At 47.2% G+C, this 25483-nt stretch overlaps 2 protein-coding genes across 7 annotated transcripts in view; both read right to left on the bottom strand.

The window, feature by feature from the left end:
* Window positions 1-24907, bottom strand: part of LOC308461257 (uncharacterized protein) — a 43996-nt gene extending 19089 nt beyond the window's left edge. Inside the window, exons 1-8 of one of the 6 annotated variants that reach the window (XM_080978011.1) lie at window positions 23416-24347; window positions 17790-17823; window positions 16125-16420; window positions 15888-16033; window positions 13895-13959; window positions 8168-8400; window positions 7241-7494; window positions 6680-6805 (exon numbers count right to left, since the gene is read on the bottom strand). In XM_080978011.1, coding sequence (XP_080834137.1) covers window positions 6680-6805; window positions 7241-7494; window positions 8168-8400; window positions 13895-13959; window positions 15888-16033; window positions 16125-16420; window positions 17790-17823; window positions 23416-24262 — 2001 coding nt within the window. In that variant the 5' untranslated portion in view covers window positions 24263-24347. Of the gene's footprint in view, window positions 1-6679; window positions 6806-7240; window positions 7495-8167; window positions 8401-13894; window positions 13963-15887; window positions 16034-16124; window positions 16421-17789; window positions 17824-23415 lie in introns of all 6 variants that reach the window. The other 5 variants (XM_080978009.1, XM_080978012.1, XM_080978010.1 and 2 more) reach the window with 5 other exon arrangements.
* Window positions 1735-6558, bottom strand: LOC308461272 (pyrin domain-containing protein 1-like). The gene is made up of 5 exons (XM_080978046.1): window positions 6368-6558; window positions 6203-6253; window positions 5590-5659; window positions 5075-5356; window positions 1735-3463 (listed from the first exon to the last, which is right to left on the bottom strand). Exons 1-5 carry the CDS (start codon window positions 6441-6443, stop codon window positions 3457-3459), a joined length of 486 nt encoding a protein of 161 aa, XP_080834172.1. The 5' UTR covers window positions 6444-6558; the 3' UTR covers window positions 1735-3456.
* Window positions 24908-25483: the final 576 nt, after the last annotated feature.

Here is a 25483-nt window from a genome sequence, read left to right as displayed (position 1 = left end):
CCCCTTGATCGTCAATCCTACAACAAAGCCTGCCAACATGGCGACTCTCTTTTTATAACTGCGTCATTCCAAAAACCTTTCATTCTTTTCCAGATCTCCATAAGCCAAGCCTTTGGTTAGTAATTCATTTCCACACAGTTTCTTAATCATCCCGCTTATAGTCAATTGTCCAACGGTTCTTCTTGGGGAGGGATTGTTAGGTAATCACATAGAGAAAAGAAGAAAAGCCCCCCCCCTTTCCGTCCTGTTCCGACATACCAACCCTTTGATGTATCTTCTTCTTGATATAGTTTCCTGTTGAATGCAGCCTGTCACTCAACTTCACAGAGGTCAGTTCAACTAGCAGTCTAAACTCCTGTTCTTCACTCGAAACATGTGCATTTGCTTTCTCTAATTGTTATTTTGAGCTCCTGCAATCAGGTCGCGCAATCAGAGACGGCATCGGGAGAGCCACCCACATGAGTGCTGTGCGCCTAGTGCCCTCACCCCCTTCTTCTTTCGAACTCAGGGGTGATTTATCGGCAACCGCAGGCGAAGGCAGTGTTTTCCCCATTCCCTGGGGAAACAAGGGAGGCTACATACTCCCATATTAGCCTCTTAATTGCCTCGTGTGAGACGGAGAGATGGTATTGTCTGCTATCTTCCAATGCGCCCCTAGCGGGGCCCCCAACCTGACACTGTTCTTAACCTGAAGCACCACTTTAGCTAACGGGGCCTTCTGCCACCGCCGCACGATTTCTGTTCTCATCCTGAAGCAAAGTTGTTAACCCGAGATACTATTTCTGGGTTAGCAGAGTCTGTAACCTGAAGCGTATGTAACCCGAGGTACCACTGTACTACGGAGAGCCGAGCAGAGCCCAGTCCGCCAGTGCGGGCGTCCCCACCTTCCTACACCACTGAACACATTGCAAGCAATGGGGTTCCGTCCTTTATGCAGTTCAGTAAAGCTTGTTCATCACTGCAGAGTTTCTCTGCTGCTGTTAGCCATCTCTAATTTCTCAAGTTTCCTTTCCTGCTGTGAAAACTGCAGTGTGGGATTCCAGCAATGAGGTAACTTAACTCACTTAAATGGAGAACCACCAGTCTTCTAGTTTCCCTCAGACTGGAACAATTGCTTAAGGTAAACATCTTCTTACAGCATTCCAGATACAGTGCATTCAAACACAGCATTTTCTGTATATAACTTTCCCTTGTGCGGGTGGCAATATTCAGCTCCTTGTATGGATGGCGCCTGCCTCACAAGCCTGGAGACGCCTCATGGGAGGTGGGAAAGAAGAGAATGGCCAGGTGTTATTAGTGGATCGATGAATTCTTGTGGGGAACCTTTGGCCCTCCAGATGTGGCTGAATTACAAGTCCTATAACCCCTGCCCCTCCCCCAGCCCCTTTTGCGCTTTATTGTTTTATTGTTTTCTGTTGTTTTATTGGCCATATTTCCCATGTTTATCCAAAGAGTTGGGAATCCCTGAAGGTGCTCCTCCTCTCACATATTTGATTTTACAGACATTCTTTGAAGCGGACGTAGACTTAAGACAGAGACTGGCCCAAGGAACCCCAGGGAACTTCTCTCATTTCAGACCATTTCTCCAATTTTTTACAAATGGCCAAATTCCCATAACTGTCTCAAAAATTCCCATGATAACGGTCTAAAAATTGAGCGAGACTTCTTGTACCAGTTTCCTTTCAATGAAAGAATACTGGAAGCCTATGCAGGCCTAATGAAAAGGACATAATATTATTGGTAAAATATCTTTATTTCAAAGTACTTTTATTTACAATGTACAAAATTAAAAGGAGAAATGTTAGGAAGCCCTAAGGCAAAACAACTTGAAGTCTCCACCACCCAGGAAGTTCAGAGGAGGACACGCTGTCTCTCTCTGGCTTCATCTCCTGGGATTGAAACCTGCTCCTCCTCCCAAGATGTACATCTCCCAGCAGGAGAAAAAGTTCCAGCAAGAAAGGAACATGCACTGAACTGCAGCCTCAGGAGGGACTTTGCTCTCCAAGAGCACTGTGCTTAATGAGGCAGCTCTGCTTTGTGTGGCTCACTGGTATTTTCCTGGAGGTCTGGGAATTGAAGTTCTGTTGGAAAAGGCTAGGGATTTTGTGGGAGAATTCTTAACAGCTCACTGGACTACAATTCACAGGATTCTCTGAAGGATGTCGGGGCATTATAAAACTGGCAAATATTTGTAGCTGTGGCCTGAGTGAAGTGCTGCAGAGGATGCTGGGAGAGCTGAGACAAAACATCCAGATCTTTTTGGAGACTGAAGGATCAGAGACGGTGGGAAGGGGCTCTCCATTGTTTCCCAAGGAGGAGGATGAAAAGGGGAAGCACAACCCTTGGGGTCACAGCGGGCAGCATGATGAAGAGGTGGATCTAGTGTGCGGCAGCTGTGAATAAGTCCAATTCCATGCTGGGGATCATTAGGAAAGGAGATGAACTTAAAACTCTGAATATCATAATAAAGGTAAAGGTAAAGGGACCCCTGACCATTAGGTCCAGTCGTGACTGACTCTGGGGTTGTGGCGCTCATCTCGCTTTACTGGCCGAGGGAGCCGGCATACAGCTTCCGGGTCATGTGGCCAGCATGACTAAGCCGCTTCTGGCGAACCAGAGCAGCGCATGGAAACGCCGTTTACCTTCCCGCCAGAGTGGTACCTATTTATCTATTTGCACTTTGACGTGCTTTCGAACTGCTAGGTTGGCAGGAGCAGGGACCGAGCAACGGGAGCTCACCCCGCCGCGGGGATTTGAACCGCCAACCTTCTGATCAGGAAGTCCTAGGCTCTGTGGTTTAAACCACAGCGATAATACCGTTATGCAAATCCATGGTGCAACCGCATTTGGAATACTGTGTACAGTTCTGGTTTCCACACCTCAAAAAGGACACCGTAGAGTTGGAAAACGTTCAGAAAAGGGCAAGCAAAATGATTGAGGGGATGCAGCAACTGCCATATGAGAGAGACTGCAGACTGTTTAGACAAAAGGTAAGAGAGGACATGATAGAAGTTTATAACATTATTCAGGGTGTGAGCAAAGTGGACAGAGAAATGTTTTTATCCCTTTCTTGGAACGCTAGAACCAGTGAGCATCCAATGAGGCTGGATATTGGAAGACGCAGACAGATAGAAGTCCTTCACACAGCGCAGAGTTAGACCATGGAACTCACTTCCACATGAGTCAGTGCTGCTCACCAACATGGGTGGTTTAAAAAAAGTTACTGGACAACTTCATGGAAGACACGGCTCCTTGCCATGATGGCTGCGCTCTCCCTCCTCAGTCAGAGGCAGAAATGTTTCTGAATACCAGTTGCTGGAAGCCACAGAAAGGGAGCGAGTTCTTGCACTTGCAGGTTTCCCACAGGCATCTGGTTGGCAGCAGTGAGAACAGGATGCTGGCCTGATCCAGCAAACTCTTATTACCTTATAAGGCACAGGTTTCAGCAATGAACTGCTAGTTCCTGTAGGAAAGAAAAAACAATTCCGTACATGTGTGAATCAATTAAATATTGTCAAGAAATGAAGAGGAAAGTAGCCCCCAAATCCTGTCAGGAACTCTAGAAAAAGCTTAGGGGATCTTTGGCCCTCCAAATGTTGCTGAACTACAACTCCCATCATCCTGGGCTCCATTGCCCAAGCTGGGTGGGGCTGATTTCAACAACTTCTGCAGATTCAACAATTATCTCTAGAGAATGATCTTCAACTTTGGGCCCCCGATGTTGTTGGCCTACAAGTTCCATCACCCCCAGATAGCTTAACCTGACCTTGGAGAGGGTGGGAGTTGATGTTCAGCAACATCAGGGGAACAGAACTCTAGAATGTTCCAGGTTGTGGCCTATGCAGATAATCCAAATATATGAAGACATATCTATAATTGTGGAAAGCAGTCCAACACCTGAGAGGAACCCATATTCTAGCAAGGCAGCCCCTACCCTGTGGAACTCCCTGCCCATTGACATTAGGCAGTTGCCTTTTTTGTATTATGCCTGCTTTTAAAAAAAATAACTTCTTTTTTAAGGCAAGCCTACCCAGATAATGTAAAGCTGACGTGTATCTTCATATGTGAATTCCTTTTAAAAAATTACATTTTAACTGCTTTTATTAGTAACGTTTTGAATTTTTTCCACTCAAGTCACTTTAAACATCTGACTTAAAAAAAGTTATGTTTAATACAAATTGCTTACAGTAGGTATTTTATTACAACTAAGCGTTATATAAATTCTGCTAAATAAAAAAAGATAAACCAACAGTGAAGGGCACCAGATTAGTTGTCCCTGATGTAATTTCCCCCTCCTCGTGTCCCCACAGTCCCATGAAGAGATGATCAGAATCAATCCGCCTCACCCCACAGTGGGTTAGGCATCAGGCAGTGCAGGATTAAACCCTGCAGAGGCAGTCAAAATCTCCAGAGAGAGGGACTCGCAAATTATCCCCTGATAATCTTTTGTAATTTTCTTTCAAAATCAAATCAATATTATTCTGATCCATTGTGTAGTGGTTGGGAGTTACTCGTGCGTAATCCTGCTCCGTTTGAGCATTAGATTGCCTGGTTAAACCATCCGGACTGCACAGCCCATCTCAGCGTGGCTGCCCTCAGTCACTCGTAGAGTCTGTCTGTGGGCGTTTCTTAAAGCGTTGCCAACATAAGAGTTGTTTGACGCCTAATCGTCTCCGCCTCTCACTGCGCGGGAGTCTCCTGCGCAGGGTGGGCGTGGGCAGCGGGGTGCTTGGGCTCTCCTCACTAACTTCCAACGAAGAGTCCTGGAGCCCCTGCACCTCCCTGTCCCGTTGCTCTCCTGGATCCCTGGTGTTACACTCATTCTCTTCCCCTTCTTCCCAGCTGATTCTCCCCCTAGCGCTGGGACCTTCTCCTGCAGAATCAGAGACCCTCTCCTTCTCCCATGCCTCTGATGTCAGTTCCCTGACACATTGTCACGGGCCCCTAAACAGTGTGGGGCCCAAAGGCCAGTGCCTATTCTGCCTATTTGGTAATCTGGCACTGACATCAAGGGCGACTGGTGCTCCATTTGCCTCCTAGCAAGTTCCATGAGATGGCCCTCCTTCTTTCTTACCTCTTCCTGGTGAGGCTGAGGAGCCTCTGTGCCTCATCCCTGCAGTTGATAGCTCTGAGGACATCAGCCGTCACCTGCACAGCATAATCGTCCGTGTAGAAACTCAGGAGGAGTTGGCTCAGGTCCATGGCATCTGCCTTCTTCAGCCGCCCCAGGGGAATGTTGTCATGGCCCTCACTGACAGGGATCTCGTTCAGCTTGAACTTGAACCTGTTGAGATCATCCTCCTTCAGGTTCTCCAGGGTGGACACCAGGTGGTCCCTGATGGTCTTCTTCATCACTCTGCATTTTCACCCCAGAGGCAGGGAAAAGTAGGCACAAAACAAGAGAAGATCAGCAAAGGGACCCGGGAAGGAGCCACACCATCTTCAAGTGACTGGGATTGGCACAGAGGGAGCAGGAAGAGATGCGGGTTGCAATGGTCCTTACGTTTATCAGCAATAAAGGCCAAGCTGCTTCACTGGGCCTAATAGCAAGACTGGCCTTTTGTGAGGAAAGGGAACGTTAAGCCCTACCTGCTTTCCACACCATGTCCTGAGTCAGTGCTGCTGGATGCTGCATCGGCTGATGTGCAGCAAGAAGCACCTGGAAAAGAGAGAAAGCAAAAGTGTGTGGATACATATGAAACAAGGAGGGACTATGGGAAAATGATAATCATGGGACATGAACCAGGAGAGGACCTTGACTCTCTCCAGCGAGTGCTGCTAGCAGAGGGACTCAGGTGCCCAGCAGTTTCACCAGCGATACACCGCTGAGTGAAAGTGACATCACGGTCTGCCCCTCATACTGGGTCCTGGGTGATAATATATTGCCCAAGCCCAGCAGGGAGGAAAGCCCAATTGCACTATCGTGAGCATTTGCACTGGATTCCGTTAGCACACAGGGTGTGCTGAATCCAGGCCATAGTGGCTCCTACAAAACAGGGCTGGTATGAAAGACCTTCATTTGGCACCAAAGGAGACTATAAAGCAGGGGGAATCTGTATTGGAAGGAGACTCCATAACATTACAAACGTGACTTTCCCTTGTTGCACCATGTATACAGCAGTACTCTATCACCAGTCACTCTGTGCTCCCACTGCGAGGAAGGTGGGATTTAAGTAAGAGGAAATAATTAAAACTGGCTGACCTTGTGCTGCATGTAGAAGAGGAGAAGTCATCTCAGGGGACTTTAAGTCTTCTGAAAGAGAACAGGAATGAGGCAGTCAAAGAGGGAATGTGACTGGGATATCCTTTATCACCCTGCCTCCCAAATTATGGTCCAACCTTCTGATCTTCCTCCATTCCAACTCACTTTGTGTCACAAGGGCCTCCCAGATGAGTTCATTCGTGCATTTCTCCATCACACTAAAGTTGAAGGTATCCTGCATTTGCTCAGCAGACAGTTCCACGTACTGCTGCAGCTTGTCAGCATCCAGACTTTGAAACTCCACTTCGTGTGGGGAAGCATGAAACCTCCTTATGTGCAAACAGGACTTAGCCCAGTCGACCAGTCCAAGGGAGTCAAATTAAAGGGTGAGGGGGATCCTGGTGGAGTTCTCCCGTTCTCATACTTTACAGCCTTGGCTCTGCTCTGGAAAAACCTTCCATCATCTTTGTGCCTCACCTTGGGGCAAATTTTAGCACCATTTGTCTCCACAAAGAAGCGACAGCCAATTGTCAAAGGTTTCAGGGTCCCAGGGGGCTTCTCTATTCTCTGTGAATGGCATTGTACTTCATGCTCATGAACCGCCTGGGAAAAGCAAAGGTCACTTTTGAGATATGCAGGAAAGACAACCAACTTCTGGAAGACTGGATCCCTACCCTTTCTTGGCTTTGCTGCAGATTGTAAGGCAGGGATGGGGAACCTGCAACCTTCCAGGTGTCATGAGTCAGGAATGATGGTTTTTTTGTCATCCCACAGAATTTGAAGGGACACAGGATCTCCATCAGTAATATAAAGACAACTAAACCACTCTGGTAGTAGAGACCAAAATATGGACAGGTAATTTGATGCTGGCTAGCAGTCTGGTTAATTAGTTCAAGCCCAACAAAAGGAGATACAGTTAATGAACCATGACACACTCTGATGCATAATTTTGTATAGCTACTCTGTCAGGCTTCCTATGGTCAAGCAAAAGATCCAGGACATCTGGAATACCAATCAGAGTTGGAGAATTGCAGTTACCTTTCCCACAGAAGAGTCAGTGGGTAGGAGGTACAGGTGGAATGTTGGTGGCTGGAATTGAACCATTTGATAGAGCAGTGCCACAGGGTGGACGTTTTGCTTCAACCATGACTGTAAGGTTTTTAAAATGGCTCCAAGAGGAGAGAGGTTTGGGTTTTCCAACACAACATGATACGGCCCCACTCTGTCTGGCTTCTCTAGACTCATCCCCCCTTCCACAAAATGTGCAATGAGGACTTGGGAACCATCTTTACCTGGAAAGGAGCAAAAGAAAAAACAAACAGACATGTTACAAGTGGGAAACTGTGGAGCTGTCCACCAGGAACTGGAGTCAAGAGCAGGTCAGCAATAAAACACCTAAAACACCCAGTGTCAGCGATGTCAACCCTGCACTGCAACTCATTCCGGTACATCTAGCCCCTATGAGGCTGTTCCCTAAGGCTCTTCCTCCCCAAGATCCTTCCCAAGCAATCTCAGATTCCATCACCATGTCTGTATTTGCTCTGCCTTCTTCATACCACTTCTGATTCTGGGAGACGAATGGAGAAAGGAGCTGGCTGCAAAAGGAGAGGAGACTTCCTGGCTTCTCAGCGGCCTGCCTCACACATCTGTCTCCTAGTCCCCCTCCTCTACAGCCTCCACTTCTGCACTGCTCTCAGTCACAGCCTCTTCCTGCTCACTAAAGCCTATTCCCTTTTCAACCTCCGACAACACCTCCTCCCTGGCTGCTCCCTTTGACCCCTCGTCATTGTCCCACCAACAATCTCCTGGCTCTGAGCCTTCTTCCCTTGGGGGTTCCCCAACTGGTGACCCCCCCACTCCTCTGCAGCCAGCATGTGCATGACCTCCCCTGAGTTTGGATGGCAAAGCTTATCACTGCACCCTTCCTGTTACATGCAATATTTATTTTGTTGCAAGCTTTTTTACCTGCCATACCTGCAAGACACAAGAAGTGAGGGAAGTGAACAGCTGCCACAGCCTCTGCTGGATCTGCTTCAATGTTGATCAAAGGCCCAGCGACAACCCAATTCTCTGTTTTCTGTTCGGCCAGGTGCTTAGACCATGAATCAAAGTGGTAAGTGATGGTGACAGCTCCTCTCACCTCAAATATGACATCAGTATACAAGCAAAGGAAGGATCCAGCCTCCGTGAAGCACAGTCTGAATCCCACAAAGTAGAAAATGGAAAGAGAAGTGGATTAAACACCAGCTGGACACCCTCTGCATCTTCCTGATGGGAACCAATCCCCATCCCAACTACCGTATTTTTCACCCTATAGGACACACTTTCCCCCCTCCAAAAATGAAGGGAAAATGTGTGTGTGTCCTATGGGGCGAATGCAGGCTTTCGCTGAAGCCTGGAGAGCAAGAGGGGTCGGTGCGCACCGATCCCTCTCACTCTCCAGGCTTCAGGAAGCTATCCGCAAGCCGTGGGAGAGCTGTGCGAAGTCGCACAGCTCTCCCATGGCTTGCGGAGAGCTGCCTGCACCCCGAAGCCTGGGGCGCACTGAGCTCAGTGCCCCCAGGCTTCGGGCTTTGCGCAGCTCTCCCACGGCCTGCGGAGAGCAGCCTGTTCTGGGGGCTGGGGTCGGGTGAACCTGAGAGGTGCTAGAACTCAGTTCTGGTGAGGTCCAGATGAAAAAAAGCCCTGGAGCTGATAATGCCAAGGTTTCAAGTTTGATCCCTGCATGGGGCTGCTGCGTATTCTGGCATTGCAGAGGGTTGTACTATAAGACCCTCAGGATCCCTTCCAACAATCCTATGATTCTATGAAGATTAGGAAGAGACTTACACACACTTAAACCCCTATGGAAAGCAGGGTGTAAAAGAGTGAAATGGAGATGTGGAAAATTAACTCCAGGATCACAACTGAAAAGTAGAAAACCATGAGTTCTTTGTGTGAGACATTTAAAATGCAGTCGAACCAACAATTCATGTTTTGCTAGATAGGCGCACAAAAGGGTTTCCCCGTAAACTTGCTAGCAAGAGCTCTGTAAGAACATCCCCTTGTGCCCAGGCAGGAAGTGGGCAAAACTAGATCTCCTCCTCTCTGCCTGGGAACACCTTCTTTCTGCTCTTCTCCATGTGCCTGCAATGTTGCAAGATCTGATAAGTCTGAGCTCCAGTCTCAGGCTCCATTTCTAAGCTAGACTTAAGCATGTCTTTGTAACTGGATTACCATTGTAATCCTGAATAATGCTGCTTATTGGCTACTCTTCAAGAAGCATTCTGAATGAGCAAGCATTATTTTTACCTTTGACAAGACTATTTTGTGTATAATAGTTATTTTAAGTGGGAGAAAGGGGCAATATCAGCCTGCCTTAAAGCACCCTGGGCTACTTAAACTAAAAGGCTAAAACTAGCCTATGTAAGGCTTCTCTTTTAAGCTGCAAATGGATGGCACTCTGCTGAACTCACAAACATGAGGAAGGATAATACCTAACAAATATAACCTCTCCTAACAACTAATGACATCCCAACACTTTGATTTCTATCCCACCTTTCTTAAAAATAAAATGTATTTATGCATTTATTTAAGGAGTTGTTGTTTAGTCATTTAGTCATGTCCGACTCTTCGTAATGGTGTTTCCTGCTTGGCAGGGGGTTGGACTCGATGGCCCTTGTGGTCTATTCCAACTCTATGATTCTATGATTCGTGACCCCATGGACCAGAGCACGCCAGGCCCTCCTGTCTTCCACTGCCTTCCACAGTTTGGTCAGACTCATGTTTGTAGCTTTGAGAACACCATCCAACCATCTCGTCCTCTGTCGTCCCCTTCTCCTTGTGCCCTCCATCTTTCCCAACATCAGGGTCTTTTCCAGGGAGTCTTCTCTTCTCATGAGGTGGCCAAAGTATTGGAGCCTCAGCTTGAGGATCCGTCCTTCCAGTGAGCACTCAGGGCTGATTTCCTTCAGAATGGATAGGTTTGATCTTCTTGCAGTCCATGGAACTCTCAAGAGTCTCCTCCAGCACCATAATTCAAAAGCATCAATTCTTTGGCGATCAGCCTTCTTGATGGTCCAGCTCTCACTTCCATACATCACTACTGGGAAAACCATGGCTTTAACTATACAGATTTTTGTTGGTAAGGTGATGTCTCTGCTTTTTAAGATGCTGTCTAGGTTTGCCATCGCGTTTCTCCCAAGGAGCAGGCGTCTTTTTATTTCGTGACTGCTGTCACCATCTGCAGTGATCATGGAGCCCAAGAAAGTAAAATCTCTCATTGCCTCCATTTCTTCCCCTTCTATTTGCCAGGAGGTGATGGGCCCAGTGGCCATGATCTTTGTTTTTTTGATGTTGAGCTTCAGACCATATTTTGCGCTCTCCTCTTTCACCCTCATTAAAAGGTTCTTTAATTCCTCCTCACTTTCTGCCATCAAGGTTGTGTCGTCTGCATATCTGAGGTTGTTGATATTTCTTCCGGCAATCTTAATTCCAGTTTGCGATTCATCCAGCCCAGCCTTTCGCATGATGAATTTTGCATATAAGTTAAATAAGCAGGGAGACAATATACAGCCTTGCCGTACCCCTTTCCCAATTTTGAACCTATCAGTTGTTCCATATCCAGTTCTAACTGTAGCTTCTTGTCCCACATAGAGATTTCTCAGGAGACAGATGAGGTGATCAGGCTCTCCCATTTCTTTAAGAACTTGCCATAGTTTGCTGCGGTCGACACAGTCAAAGGCTTTTGCATAGTCAATGAAGCAGAAGTAGATGTCTTTCTGGAACTCTCTAGCTTTCTCCATAATCCAGTGCATGTTTGCAATTTGGTCTCTGGTTCCTCTGCCCCTTCGAAATCCAGCTTGCACTTCTGGGAGTTCTCGATCCACATACTGCTTAAGCCTGCCTTGTAGAATTTTAAGCATAACCTTGCTAGCGTGTGAAATGAGTGCAATTGTGCAGTAGTTGGAGCATTCTTTGGCACTGCCCTTCTTTGGGATTGGGATGTAGACTGATCTTCTCCAATCCTCTGGCCACTGCTGAGTTTTCCAAATTTGCTGGCATATTGAATGTAGCACCTTAACAGCAGCATCTTTTAAAAATTTAAATAGTTTAGCTGGAATATCATCACTTCCACTGGCCTTGTTATTAGCAGTGCTTTCTAAGGCCCATTTGACTTCACTCTCCAGGATGTCTGGCTCAAGGTCAGCAACCACACTACCTGGGGTATATGAGACATCCATTTCTTTCTGGTATAGTTCCTCTGTGTATTCTTGCCACCTCTTCTTGATGTCTTCTGCTTCTGTTAGGTCCTTTCCACTTTTGTCTTTTATTATGGAAATCTTTGTACGAAATGTTCCTTTCATATCTCCAATTTTCTTGAACAGATCTCTGGTTTTCCCATTCTATTGTTTTCCTCTATTTCTTTGCATTGCTTGTTTAAGAAGGCCTTCTTGTCTCTCTTTGCTATTTTTTTGGAAATCTGCATTCAGTTTCCTGTATCTTTCACTATCTCCCTTGCATTTTGCTTGCCTTCTCTTCCCTGCTATTTGTAAGGCCTCATTGGACAGCCACTTTGCTTTCTTGCATTTCCTTTTCATTGGGATGGTTTTGGTTGCTGCCTCCTGTATAATGTTACGAGCCTCCATCCATAGTTCTTCAGGCACTCTGTCCACCAAATCTAAATCCTTAAACCTGTTCCTCACTTCCACTGTGTATTCATAAGGGATTTGACTTTGATTGTATCTTACCGGCCCAGTGGTTTTTCCTACTTTCTTCAGTTTAAGCTTGAATTTTGCTATAAGAAGCTGATGATCTGAGCAACAGTCAGCTCCAGTTCTTGTTTTTGCTGACTGTATAGAGCTTCTCCATCTTTGGCTGCAGAGAATATAATCAATCTGATTTCGATGCTGCCCATCTGGTGATGTCCATGTGTAGAGTCATCTCTTGTGTTGTTGGAAAAGAGTGTTTGTGATGACCAGCTTGTTCTCTTGGCAGAACTCTATTAGCCTTTGCCCTGCTTCATTTTGAACTCCAAGGCCAAACTTGTTCCTTTTATCTCTTGACTCCCCACTTTAGCATTCCAATCCCCTATAATGAGAAGAACATCCTTCTTTGGTGTCATTTCTATAAGGTGTTGTAAGTCTTCATAGAATTGGTCAATTTAAGTTTCTTCAGCACCAGTGGTTGGTGCATAAACTTCGATTACTGTGATGTTAAAAGGTCTGCCTTGGATTCGTATCGAGATCATTCTATCATTTTTGAGATTGCATCCCAGTACAGCTTTTGCCACTCTTTTGTTGACTATGAGGGCCGCTCCATTTCTTTTACGGGAGTCTTGCCCACAGTAGTAGATGTGATGGTCATCCGAACTGAATTCTCCCATTCCCGTCCATTTTAGTTCACTGATGCCCAGGATGTCAATATTTATTCTTGCCATCCCATTTTTGACCACATCCAACTTACCCAGGTTCAAGGTTCTTACATTCCAGGTTCCTATGCAATATTTTTCTTTACAGCATTGGATTTTCCTTTCGCTTCCAGGCATATCCGCAACTGAGCATCCTTTCGGCTTTGGCCCAGCCGCTTCATCAGCTCTGGATCTACTTGTACTTGTCCTCCGCTCTTCCTCAGTAGCATGTTGGACGCCTTCCGACCTGAGGGGCTCATCTTCCAGCGTCATAACTTTTATATGCCTGTTGTCTTTGTCCATGGAGTTTTATTGGCAGGGATACTGGAGTGGCTTGCCGGTTCCTGCTCCAGGTGGATCACGTTTGGTCAAAACTCTTCACTATCACCTGTCCATCTTGGGTGGCCCGGCACGGCATAGCTCATAGCTTCGCTGAGTTATTCAAGCCCCTTCGCCACGGCAAGGCAGTGATCCATGAAGGGGATTTAAGGAGTAGAAAAACCTTTTCTCCAAACCTACAGACTTCACTTTCCTCACAATCTGCTTTGGCTTAGACATCATTTTGTGATGCTAAGCCCATTCCTCAGAGGACGGGGGATATAAACAATTGGATATAAGCAACACCAATGCTGAATCGTAATATTTTCCCAGCTCTGTTCCTGAGAACCCAAGAATGCAATGTGCAAGTGACAGATTGTCAGGATGCTGTCAGCAACACCCAGCTGTTGCCCAGAAAATTATCGTAACAAGGGAATATTTCTTGCCATCCTTTTTTATTCAGTATTTACAGAGAGAGGCTATACAACCCAGTCTCTTCAATAATGGAGTTGTCCCGAGTGAATCTCCACACATCCCGTCTCTCCCACTTCCTCATTCGTCACTTCTATTGGTACTGTCTTTGACCTCTTAGCTCTCTAGGTTCTGGAAGATGGAGTGTCTGGAATGCTTTCTAATGTCAGCAGGTTAGCTGTGTGTTGCTCTTGCTCTCCCATGATTTCCCAACTTTCCCTCTCATCCGCCTCTGACCTCCCTCAAACCCCTGTTCTAAATCTATACTGTCTTCCTCTTCCTCCTCCCTGGAAGGTTCGGGGGGACGGTCTCCCCCACTCCTCCTCTGCCCAGTCCCTGACACAGATGTAGTTTGGGAACGTTTTAGAGAGGACCACCACATATGATGATTGTGAGACCTTCATATACCAAATGTGCTCTGCTGAACACTTCTCTGAAACCCCAAAATATATTCAATGTAGATAACTTTCCCTTAAAGGAGAAAGCTTTGAAAATCTGAGAGAGACATTGCTCACCTGTATCTTTCACAACTCATTTCTGAGTCCAAAAACACCTCTGGTCTGATTGTTTCTGGAAGATCCTGCTACAAAATAATTTATCATTAATATGACCGCCATACCCCTTTGCCACCTGAAAGCAGGACATTCCTGTCTGTTTCTAACACCCAAACGACCACACCAAGGAGCACTGCTTGAGGTCAGCCCCACAAATACAGACCACTAATGGGTCTTTTAGAGCTACTTTCTTCTGCATTCATTTTGGTCATAGTAGTTCTCACTCAGGTCTGACAGTTTCTTATGAAAGGTTTTTTCTTTCACCTCAGTGGCATTCTCCCTGTTCCTCACAGAGAGCCCCTGCACAGGTTTCTCCCTATTAACGTTTAGGGATCTTCCTCTTTCTGTTTCACTTTAGACCGATCACACTAACAGACACGGCCCAAATGAGTATCCTGAGAACTCTCTCGGCAGCCATTCTCCCTCCTCTCACGCAGAGAGAGAAGCAGAAAGACAGTTGAAAATGATAGTTACTGGAATAACAGTTGGAACAGAATGGAATGCCTCTCTCATGTGACCCACACTCAACCAATCACATGAGAGATACAGTGAAAGGAAAAGAAAATGTAATAAAACATTCCCATTCCAGGAAATGGGAATGCACTGCCACAGAATAAGTCTTCAAAAAGGCTCTAGTCTGTGTTCAGTCAGACTCATTCTGCCAACTTCCTTTTAGTCACCCTCTCACACGCTTATTCATTACCAGCTCCATAAAGCAGTGTTTTTCAACCTTTTTTGGGCAAAGGCACACTTGTTTCATGAAAAAAATCACGAGGCACACCACCACTGTGTGTGGAGAGGGAGATGTCAGAGCCCCACTGCTCTCTATGGGGAATCGGATGAGAGTGGACCGCCTGTCCGCTCTCATCCGATCCCATCCGATCTGATCCCCACCCAGGACGGATGGAAAATAGGGTGGACACAGTCCGGCGCCCGCCTAGTGGGCGAAAATTTGACATTTTTTATAAAAAAAATCTTTCGAATATTTCAATTTTTCCCACGGCACACCAGGCAACATCTCGCGGCACACTAGTGTGCCGCGGAACAGTGGTTGAAAAACACTGCCATAGAGAACCAGGCGGCTGGTCTGGCTCCAGTTCCTGAGCAGGGACACTCAGGAGTAATCTGTCTGCTTGTGTCTTGCAGATTTGGAATGAAATGTCTCAACAACAGTTGTTTAAAATTACCATATTTTTCGTTCCATAAGACACACTTTTTTCCTCCTAAAAAGTAAGGGGAAATGTCTGTGTGTCTTATGAAGCAAATGCGTGGTCCCTGGAGCCGAATTGCCCAGGGGTAAAAAGCAATTTGTGCTTTTTTTTTTTAGAAAGAGGAAAGGGGGTGTTGAAACAAAGCCGCTGAGCAGCTGATCAGCAAGCAATCAGGACAGGAGATAAGGGACTCTAGTGATAAAGGAGGCTGTCTGGGAGCGGGGAGGTAAAAGCACATAGATCCCCAGGATTTTTGCATTGGGTCACCCCAAATTCTCCATCAGATCACATAGCATGTCCATGGCTACAGCCTGCACCAAAAAAACCACACAGCCACTGTTTCGTGGGGCCGCAATGGCACAAAAATGTGGTTACAAAGCATGGATCCACATGGATCCTCAGGATTTTTGCATTGGGCTACCCCAAACTCACTGTCAAATCACATATCATGTCTGTGGCCACAGCATGAACCACAAAAATCATACATCCACTGTTTCGTTCAGAATATTTTTTTTCTTGTTTTCCTCCTCCTCGGTGCATCTTATGGTCAGGTGCATCTTATGGAGTGAAAAATATGGTACTTTGTTTTGTTTTTTGTTTTGTTTTGACCTCAAGTGTTCAGAAAAATTTGTCAAAATCTTTCTACAATTCCTACTTTTAGTTAAGTATTTTATTCATTTACTTGACTGGGGGGAGGCAGCTGCCCCCTCCCCCGGTCTGGGCCCATGTGTTCAGCCACTTACCTCACAGGGACACAGCTTACACACAACACTTTCCCCACAAACTGCTGGGTTTTCCATCTTGCTGCTTCTTCCTTCCTCCACAAACAAGGGGGATTCTGACTTCAGCCCTGAGGGGCCTGTCCCCTGGACCAATTCTTTACCCGAGCCTGTAAAAGACAATTCTTTACCTGAAATGACTGTTGCAGGGAGGAGGAAGGTAGTCCTTGAAGTTCAGAAAGTACTCTAAGTCAAACTCACCATGGACTGCAACTAGCAGAATCTGAAAGGAGCCTGGATGTTTCCTTTCTACTTGTTCCAGGAACCAGCAACAAGTTTCCTCCCCCCTTTCCTGGATTATATTCAGCAATTTTTCACTTTTCTCCTTGTAGTCTTCTCCTGCTTTCCACAAATCCCAGTATTCTTTCCATGTGAGAATAAACTGATCGTGTGATAACCATACAAAGAATCCTACGTCCTTTTCAATAATTTCAAGTAATTTTTTTCTTCCCTTGCAGACTATTTCATCACCAGTGATAGCGACTCCTTCCAGTGACCTGTGGCAAAAACATTTCTTTTATGTTGGCGTTTGTGGCTGGGAGGGTGGGGTGGAGAGGGAGGGATAGCATTAGAGCCGAATTAGGATACAAGCTGGGCCTGAAGGTATCCACCCCTGCTCTACTGCCCTCACTGATCCTTGCAGACCATTTGATCAGCAGTGACAGCGACTCCTTTCATTGACTTGTGGCAAAAACATTGATTTTATTTTAGGCATTGTTGTGGGGAGAGAATTAGAACCTGATTAGGATACAAGCTGGGGCTTAAGTTTTCCACCTCTGGTATACTGCCTTCACTGATCCTCTGAGAATGCTGAGATCTGCTTTTCTTTGCAACCTGGAAAACATGCTGATTTATTCCACACTGGGGGAAAAGCATGATGTAATTTGCCATCCTTTTTAATGGCCAAGAATATACCCAAACCAGTCAGCTGCCTCTCTTGTCCATACTTTTCCATCTTCCTGAGAGAGGAAGATGCAGCAGCTGTGCCTCCCCCTCTCCCCTCTGGACTATGATATTATTATTATCCAGCTGATTGGTCTTGGCTGTCAGGTCCAGCTCCTTCTCCTCTTTTAGGTAAGGCAGTCTCCTTTCCACCAGCAGAAGGAAAAAGCCACTTCATCTCAGGTTGCCTCGTCCATCCCAGCCTGGCTCAGCCCCCCTGGTCCCAGCATCACACACCCCACACACAGCAGGGCGAGGGTCTTCCCTGCCACTGATGCTGCTCCTGCCACTGCTCGTTGCTGGTGGGGCTGCTGAGAAGGAAAGAAGGCAGGAGCGAAAGAAAGGAGAGAAGTGACTTTCCCCTGTGTTTTCACATACACACCGTTAGCAAACTACAATTTCTGGGGAAACACCCGCTTGATTTGCCTCAGTCACTAAAATGTCTGGGGCCAGCCCCGCATACAAAGCATGCTCTATGATAATACGAAGAAGTTTGAATTCAGAGTATTATGGTTTGCATGTGATGTCATGTGGTGAGAGGAAGCCTGATGGGGTCTATCACAACAGCAGAGAGGGCCTGAAGGGGTCCACCACAGCAGCCCATTGGGGCCAGTCAAAGCCTTGAGTGTGGCCAGGATTTATTTTAGGGGGCAGGCTTTATGTTGGGGGGACAGAACTGAGTTCTCTTGGACACAACTGATCAATTAGTTAAGTTTTTTTTTTATTTACTTGATTGGGGGGGCAGCTGGCCCTCTGCCTACTCCCATGGTCACGGGCACAGAATATTGAAGGGACCCAACCCGCTCCTTGAAATTTGGGGGGTTGTCAGTCCCCCGTCCCCCTTGCTTATCATCGAATCCCTTAGCACCATTCGTTCTAGCAACACATTTGCCCATCCTGCAAACAGAATTGTGTTGGACTTACCACACTTTTCTCTTTCTTTCATTGGTCTGCATACCTGTAGGCAGGTAAGGGAGAGGTCAAAATTGGCTGCTTTATTCCCCCTCCCCCTGCCCCCAAAACAGTCTTTTTCTATATTTAATTGGTGCCAGTGCATTTCTTGCTGGGTAAGCACTTATTTCCTTAACCAGTGACTAGGGGTGTCACACTAGCTGTTTGGGGGGTATAGAATATTCTCCACGAACTGTAAATTCTAATGTAAGAACTAGTTTTACAACCCACATTTTAAAAATCTAATATAATAATAATAATAATAATAATAATAATAATAATAATAATTTATTTATACCCCGCCCATCTGGCTGGGCTTCCCCAGCCACTCTGGACGGTTTCCAAGAAATATTAAAATACTGTGATGCATCAAACATTAAAAGCCTCCCTAAACAGGGCTGCCTTCAGATGTCTTCTAAAAGTCTGGTAGTTGTTGTTCTCTTTGACATCTGGTGCGAGGGTGTTCTACAGGGAGGGCGCCACTACCGAGAAGGCCCTCTGCCTGGTTCCCTGTAACTTGGCTTCTCACAGTGAGGGAACCGCCAGAAGGCCCTCGGTGCTGGACCTCAGTGTCCGGGTAGAACGATGGGGGTGGAGACGCTCCTTCAGATATACTGGACCGAGGCCGTTTAGGGCTTTAAAGGCCAGCAGCAACACTTTGAATTGTGCTCGGAAACGTACTGGGAGCCAATGTAGGTATTTCAAGACCGGTGTTATATGTTCTCGGCGGCCGCTCCCAGTCACCAGTCTAGCTGCCACATTCTGGATTAGTTGTAGCTTCCGGGTCACCTTCAAAGGTAGCCCCACATAGAGCGCATTGCAGTAGTCCAAGCGGGAGATAACCAGAGCATGCGCCACTCTTGCGAGGCAGTCTGCAGGCAGATAGGGTCTCAGCCTACGTACCAGATGGAGCTGGTAAACAGCTGCCCTGGACACAGATTTGACCTGTGCCTCCATGGACAGCTGTGAGTCCAAAATGACTCCCAGGCTGCGCACCTGGTCCTTCAGGGGCACAGTTACCCCATTCAGGACCAGGGAATCCTCCACACCTTCCCGCCTCCTGTCCCCCAAAAACAGTACTTCTGTCTTGTCAGGATTCAACTTCAATCTGTTAGCCGCCATCCATCCTCCAACCGCCTCCAGACACTCACACAGGACCTTCACCGCCTTCATTGGTTCTGATTTGAAAGAGAGGTAGAGCTGGGTATCATCCACATACTGATGAACACCCAGCCCAAACCCCCTGATGATCTCTCCCAGCGGCTGCATGTAGATGTTAAAAAGCATGGGGGAGAGGACAGAACCCTGAGGCACCCCACAAGTGAGAGCCCAGGGGTCTGAACACTCACCCCCCCCCCACTTTCTGAACACGGCCCAGGAGGAAGGAGCGGAACCACTGTATGACAGTGCCCCCAGCTCCCATCCCCTCAAGACGATCCAGAAGGATGTTATGGTTGATGGTATCAAACGCCGCTGAGAGATCCAGCAGAACTAGGAAACAGCTCTCACCTTTGTCCCTAGCCCGCCGGAGATCATCAACCAGTGCGACCAAGGCAGTTTCAGTCCCATGATGAAGCCTGAATCACGACTGGAATGGATCAAATGGTCCGCTTCTTCCAGGCGAGCCCGGAGTTGTTCAGCAACCACTCGCTCAATCACCTTGCCCAAGAAGGAAGATTTGAGACTGGGCGATAGTTGGCCATCGTGGCCGCATCTAAAGATGTTTTTTTAAGAAGCGGTTTAATAACCGCCTCTTTCAGCGGGTCTTCCCTCACGGAGGGAAGCATTCACCACCCCATGAAGCCCATTGCCCAGCCCTTCCCGGCTAGCTTTTATAAGCCAGGATGGGCAAGGATCAAGGAGACAGGTGGTTGGTTTCACTCGTCCAAGCAGCGTGTCCACATCCTCGGAGGTAACAGATTGGAATTGATCCCACACAACTTGACTAGACAGGACTCTAGCACTCTCCCGCCCCGGCCCTGCTCCCACGGTGGAGTCTACCTCTTTCCGAATCTGAGCGACTTTATCTGCAAAAAACTTTGCAAAATCATTGCAGGAGATCATGTGGCCCGTACTGGGCCCCGATGGAGCAGGTGGTTCCGCTAAATTGCGAACCACCTGAAAAAGTCTTCTGCTGCTGTTTTCTGCAGATGCAATAGAGGCGGTGAAGAAAGTCTTCTTCGCCATCGCTACCGCCACTTGGTAGGCTCAACATTGAGCTCTAACCCGTGTCTGGTCAGCTTCAGAATGAGTTTTCCACCACTGGCGCTCTGGCCATCTCAACGATTGTTTCATTGCCCTCAGATTCATGGAAAACCACGGGGCTGTCCGGGCTCCATGCAATCGGAGAGGGCACTTCGGAGCCAAACAGTCATTAGCCCTGGTTAACTCCACATTCCAGCGGGCCACCAGGGAATCAGCTGAAAGGCCATCAACATGGGATAAAGCATCCCCTACCACTCTCTGGAAGCCATTTGGATCCATTAAGTGGCGGGGGCGGACCATCCGAATCGGTCCCACCTCCCTGCAGAGGGGATGGGTCGTGGAGAAGTCCAGTTGCACCAGGAAGTGATCTGACCATGGCACTTCTTTCGTTTCGCTTTTACTTAGTGCCTGATCACCAACATCCATAGAGGTAAACACCAGGTCCAAGGCATGTCCGCGGCTATGGGTTGGGCCAGACTTATTCAGGGACAGCCCCATGGAGGCCATGCTTTCCACGAAGTCCCGAGCGGCCCCTTGTAAGGTCGTGTCGGCATGGATGTTAAAATCCCCTAAGACAACCAAACTAGATGTCTTCAGGAGAACATCCGCCACGACCTGAAGCAGCTCGGGCAGGGAATCCTTGGTGCAGTGGGGAGGTCGGTACACCAAAAGGAATCCTGTACTGCCCCTATTGCCCAACTTCCAGAACATGCACTCAGAAAACTGGGTCTTCCAAACAGGACGCCTGGTGCAAACTAATGACTTCCTAAAAATCACTGCAACCCCCCCTCCCCGCTCACAAGGCCTGGGTTGCTGTGCGTAGAGAAACCTGGTGGACAAGCAGCAGCAAGGACAGGCCCATCTGCTTCATCCAACCAAGTCTCTGTTACACATGCCAGGTCAAGTCCTCCATCCATGATCAAGTCATGGATGGCAGTGGTCTTATGAATCATTGGCCTGGCATTGCACAGCAGCACCTTCAGGTCATGTGGGTATCCCTTGCTGATTCTAGTATCCGTCCGGAGGCAGGGATAGTCCTCAAACAACGACTAAACCTGCCTCCTCTGTAATGACATGGTCTGGTCTTAGCGTAACTCCTCCTCCTACCCGTGATCACTGAGATCGGTTGTCCCACTGCATCCCCCTCTGTGGAACATGCCACAGCCATTTTGTTGGCTGGGACCCACTCCCTGGCAGCCCTGACCCCTCCCCCCCTTAAGAACAAAATAAAAGCTAAAAAATAAAAAAAAACCAATAAAACAATACAAACAAAAAAACTGTAAAAGTTACAAAACATCAAAATCAAACAAATTCCCAAGCCCAACCAAACATCCATCCCACCCCCACCCCCACATACAAAAAGATCAAAAGAAAAATTTAAAAACATTTTAAAAAGAACTCTGCGCCCCTCCGAGTCCTACTGGACAGCAGCAGCAGTAACAGCAACTGTCCTTGTGAGGCTTCAGGCCCCGCCCTGGGCTGGTGGAGAGTGGCAGGAGCAGGGCCCTCAGGCAATCACACAGGGGAGTCAAGCTGTGATATTGCCAGTGCAAGTAATGAATAATGAATTTTTTGATCCAGTTACATTACTGGGCAATGTGTCATTCACCATTGGCACTTCTGAAATGTAAGCTACAGAAAGCATTTTTTTTTTTTTAGTTTTAAAAATGCTATTCGTTTCAATTTGATGAACATTTGAATTTGTATGTATTTCAACTATATGTAATAGCCTTTTTTTCTATTTTGGTGTGACCGTATTCTTAGCAATTGTATACCCTTGGCCATACAGTGTGATTTTTTTTTACAGAAAGTAGCTTTAATGCTTTATACACTTAAAGTACCTAGGCCTATACAATTATGTGTAATAGGACGTGAGGTGGACTTAATTATTTAGCAAAAAGAAATTGGCAGAGACGGAGCAGAAAAGCTTGCATATGTAGCTCATATAAATTTATTTAAATAAATTTATTTAAAAAATAGGCTTTGTCACAATTTCTCAGTTATAATTTTAATATGTTGTGTGTTGCCTTACTTGTCTAAAGGTAAAGGGACCCCAGACCGTTAAGTCCAGTCGCAGATGACTCTAAGCAGATAGTAATTTGAATTTCTGATGTTATGTAACTTGTCATTACTGATTATTTGTGTTTTATTTTCCAGAAATAATAGCATTTATTTTAAACTTTATATTGATTTTATTAGTGTTGTACAGTACTGAAAATACTGTACCATGTAGATATGCTTATTAAAGAACGTACTCATATAGCGGACCTCAGGTTTTTTTTATATTCCTTTTACTTTAAAAGCTACATTTCATACATACACAACATAATTAGAATTCAAAGTTGATGGTAAATATACGGTTAGTGGCAGGCTTAGTGATTTTTCAATTTCAAGTTTGGTGCAAAAAAATCAAAGAATGTGAATTCACTGCATTGCCTCATTGAATAAAAGCATCTGTACAGTTTTTGGTTGCCATCTGAACAAGTTTACCCATGAATAAACATGCATATTAATTAATTATATCATTTTCAATGCATCAAAATTATACCATTTTCAATGCATTAAAATGAATATTCTCCTATTTTAAATGAAAATTCTCTAACATTCTCATTAATTGATAATATTCTCGAGAATATTCTCCAAAAGATTCTTCTCCAGAAGATTATTCACTAGATTTTAACATCACTAAACCATTTTATACCATCATAAAGCATGGAAATTCCTCCTCCTCTTCCTAGAGCAACCTTTCTGCAGGCAGCACTTCCAGCTGGATGACCAGGGAAGAGCCATGGCTCAGTGGCAGAACACCTGCTTTGCATGCAGAAGGTCCCAGGTTCAATCCCTGGTGTCTCCAGGTAGGGCTGCGAAAGACTCCTGCCTGAAACCCTGGAGAGTCGCAGTCAGGCAATGTTAGCAATCCTGAGCTAGATGGACCCTGAGGCCCATTTGGGACCTTCCTCTGTTCCAGAGACGTCAGGATGGCCTGCAAACTTTCTGAATTTACGGGCCTGATTAAAACTTTTTGCAGGGCTCAAGCAGGAAAGAAAAAGGACTTTCCCTTCTACAAAGGGACAAGCTCAACCCCGAGTCCAAAGAACTGCCAGCCCTTGTACTTAAGGCTGATTCTTTGCTGTTCTGTGTGTCCTAAGGGCCCTGAAGGTATTTGTAATATTTTAAGCAATAGCAATCAGACGGTTGAAACATACCAAATTGTTTCATATCCGCTAAATGCCTGGCGCTAAAGTAAAGGTACCCCCAAACATTCCAAGCAGATGGTTGTTTTTCCTTCCCTCCTTCGCGGCTGCAGCTCAGCGCTGGGCCGGCGCAACCAGGGATGGAAGGATCTGCTGTCAGACTGAACGGCTGCGAAGGTCACGATCCACCAAAGACTTACCTTTCGTGAAGGAGAGGAGATCGGCCGCCTCGTACTCGCAGTCAGCGGCCCTCAGCGCGTCGGCCGCCACCTCGACTGCGTAAGTTACGCCGTAGTAGCTGAGCAGCAGGTCTCCGAGGCGAGAGGCGTCTGCCTCCTGCAGCTCCTTCTCATGGATGCGGACTAAGCCCTCCTTGAGCGGGATCTCGCGCAGTTTGCGCCGGAACCTCAGCAGCTCGTCCCGACCCAAAGGCTCCAGGGAGTATTGCAGGGCGAGAGTGATACAGCGCATAGGGACAAAGCAATTCTCCCGGTCAAGGAAAAAATGCGGGTGTGGCACTCTCCACGTGTTGGGGTACCAGTCGTAGCTACTGCTGCTACTCTGGCGCCCACCACCCTTGATCCATCGGGGCCCCTGGAACTCGAGGATGCGATCCACCTCCCTCTCCCCTTCCTTCCTCCCCCCCTTCTCCTCGGTGGACCTGCCGGTCTCTTTCGCCTTAAACATCTCGCCTCCTTGCTCCAGGGGCTCCTTCTGGCGCCCACCACCCTCGAGACTTCGGGACCTCTGCCGTCCCTGGAACTTGAAGAGGGGATCCACCTCCCTCTCCCTTTCCTTCCACCTCCACTTCTTCTCGGTGGACTTGCCGGTCTCTTTCGCCTTAAACATCTCGCCTCCTTGCTCCAGGGGCTCCTTCTGGCGCCCACCACCCTCGAGACTTCGGGACCTCTGCAGTCCCTGGAACTTGAGGAGGGGATCCGCCTCCCTCCCCTTCTCCTCGGTGGACTTGCCGGGCTCCTCCGTCTTCAGCTTCTCGCCTCCTTCCTCCAGGGGCTCCTTCGCCGAGTGGTCTTCGGGGGTCGCCATGGCGCCCCTGCCCAGAGGAAAGTCTCGCCCCGCGGCAGAGCCGGAGAGGCGGCAGCGTCCGAAGGAGGAAGAAGGAAGCGGGCGACGCCCTGGGGAAGCGGCTCCTCCGCGGGCGCTTGACTGGGGCAGAGACTCCCGAGGTTTCCTCCCGTCGAGCAGAGAATCAGCGCTGGACCTGGGAAGGCGAGAACGTGGGAAGGGCCTTCCCGGCGCTCCCAAAAGACTGGCTGGCAGGCAGGGGGAAAACACAAAATAAAAACACCCTGCTTTCTTCCAAGTTTGGCTCAACCAGAGGCTAGCAATGTCAGGTGGTACCCGGTGCGGAATTTTTTTTGTCACCCCCCCTAATCTTTTTTTTACAGAGGGTACCCCAAAGTTGTTGAGCTTTTTAAAGGGAAGGTTGCACAGAGCTTATGAGCTTTGGGGGGGGGCAGGGAACACCATAGTTTATCAGCTTTTTTTAGGGAGGGTTGCTGTGCGGGACCGATCTGCCCACCGGGGTCCGAGCGCTGATTACCTTTCTCTGACAGATCAGCCTGTTTCATGCAATTCAGCCCTGGAACAATGCCAGCCATGCTCCCTTGCTTGCTTGCAGATGTTTCACAATTTCCTTTGCAAGAAGGGGCGAGCCCAGCTTGTTCAATTCAAACAGAGCAGTCAGTGCAAGATTAATGCTGAATCACAAATCCCACAGCAGCCACCACTGGGGGAAACTCTTCTAAAATTAAGGGGGGGATATGCATTCTAATATTTGGAAGGAAACTGGAGTGAGGGAATCCTCCCCACTCCCCCCCCCCATTGACAAAAGGCTCAAGCAAGTGGAGTCCAGGCTTAGGCTGAGTGCACACCATACATTTAAAGCACCTAGAAAAAGCAGCACCCCGGAAGCTGTAGTTTGTTAAGGGTGCTGGGAGTTAGAGCTCTTTCGGGGTAACCTACAGCTCTCAGAATTCTTGGAGTGAGTGTGTGTGCCTTAAAAGTGTGATATGTGCACAGTCTTAGATAACTTTAATAGGGAATAGAACAGTTTTATAGAGGACAGAGATCTACCAACAGGCCAAAACATTCTTATTAATATATGTGTTGCTAATTTTCTCTTCCTTTATTATGCTGTTGCTCTGATAAGAAACTGTTTTGTTATGAAAAACTGTATTCCATTGCACATTTATTATTACTATCATAGGTGGCCGTGTTGGTCTTCAGATACCTGATATCAGATAT

The sequence above is a fragment of the Podarcis pityusensis genome (assembly GCF_964106645.2).
Source record: "Podarcis pityusensis genome assembly, chromosome: 13".
Classification (NCBI taxonomy): domain Eukaryota; kingdom Metazoa; phylum Chordata; class Lepidosauria; order Squamata; family Lacertidae; genus Podarcis; species Podarcis pityusensis.
The sequence above is the reverse complement of the archived record's forward strand: the minus strand, read 5'-3'. Positions and strand labels throughout refer to the sequence as shown.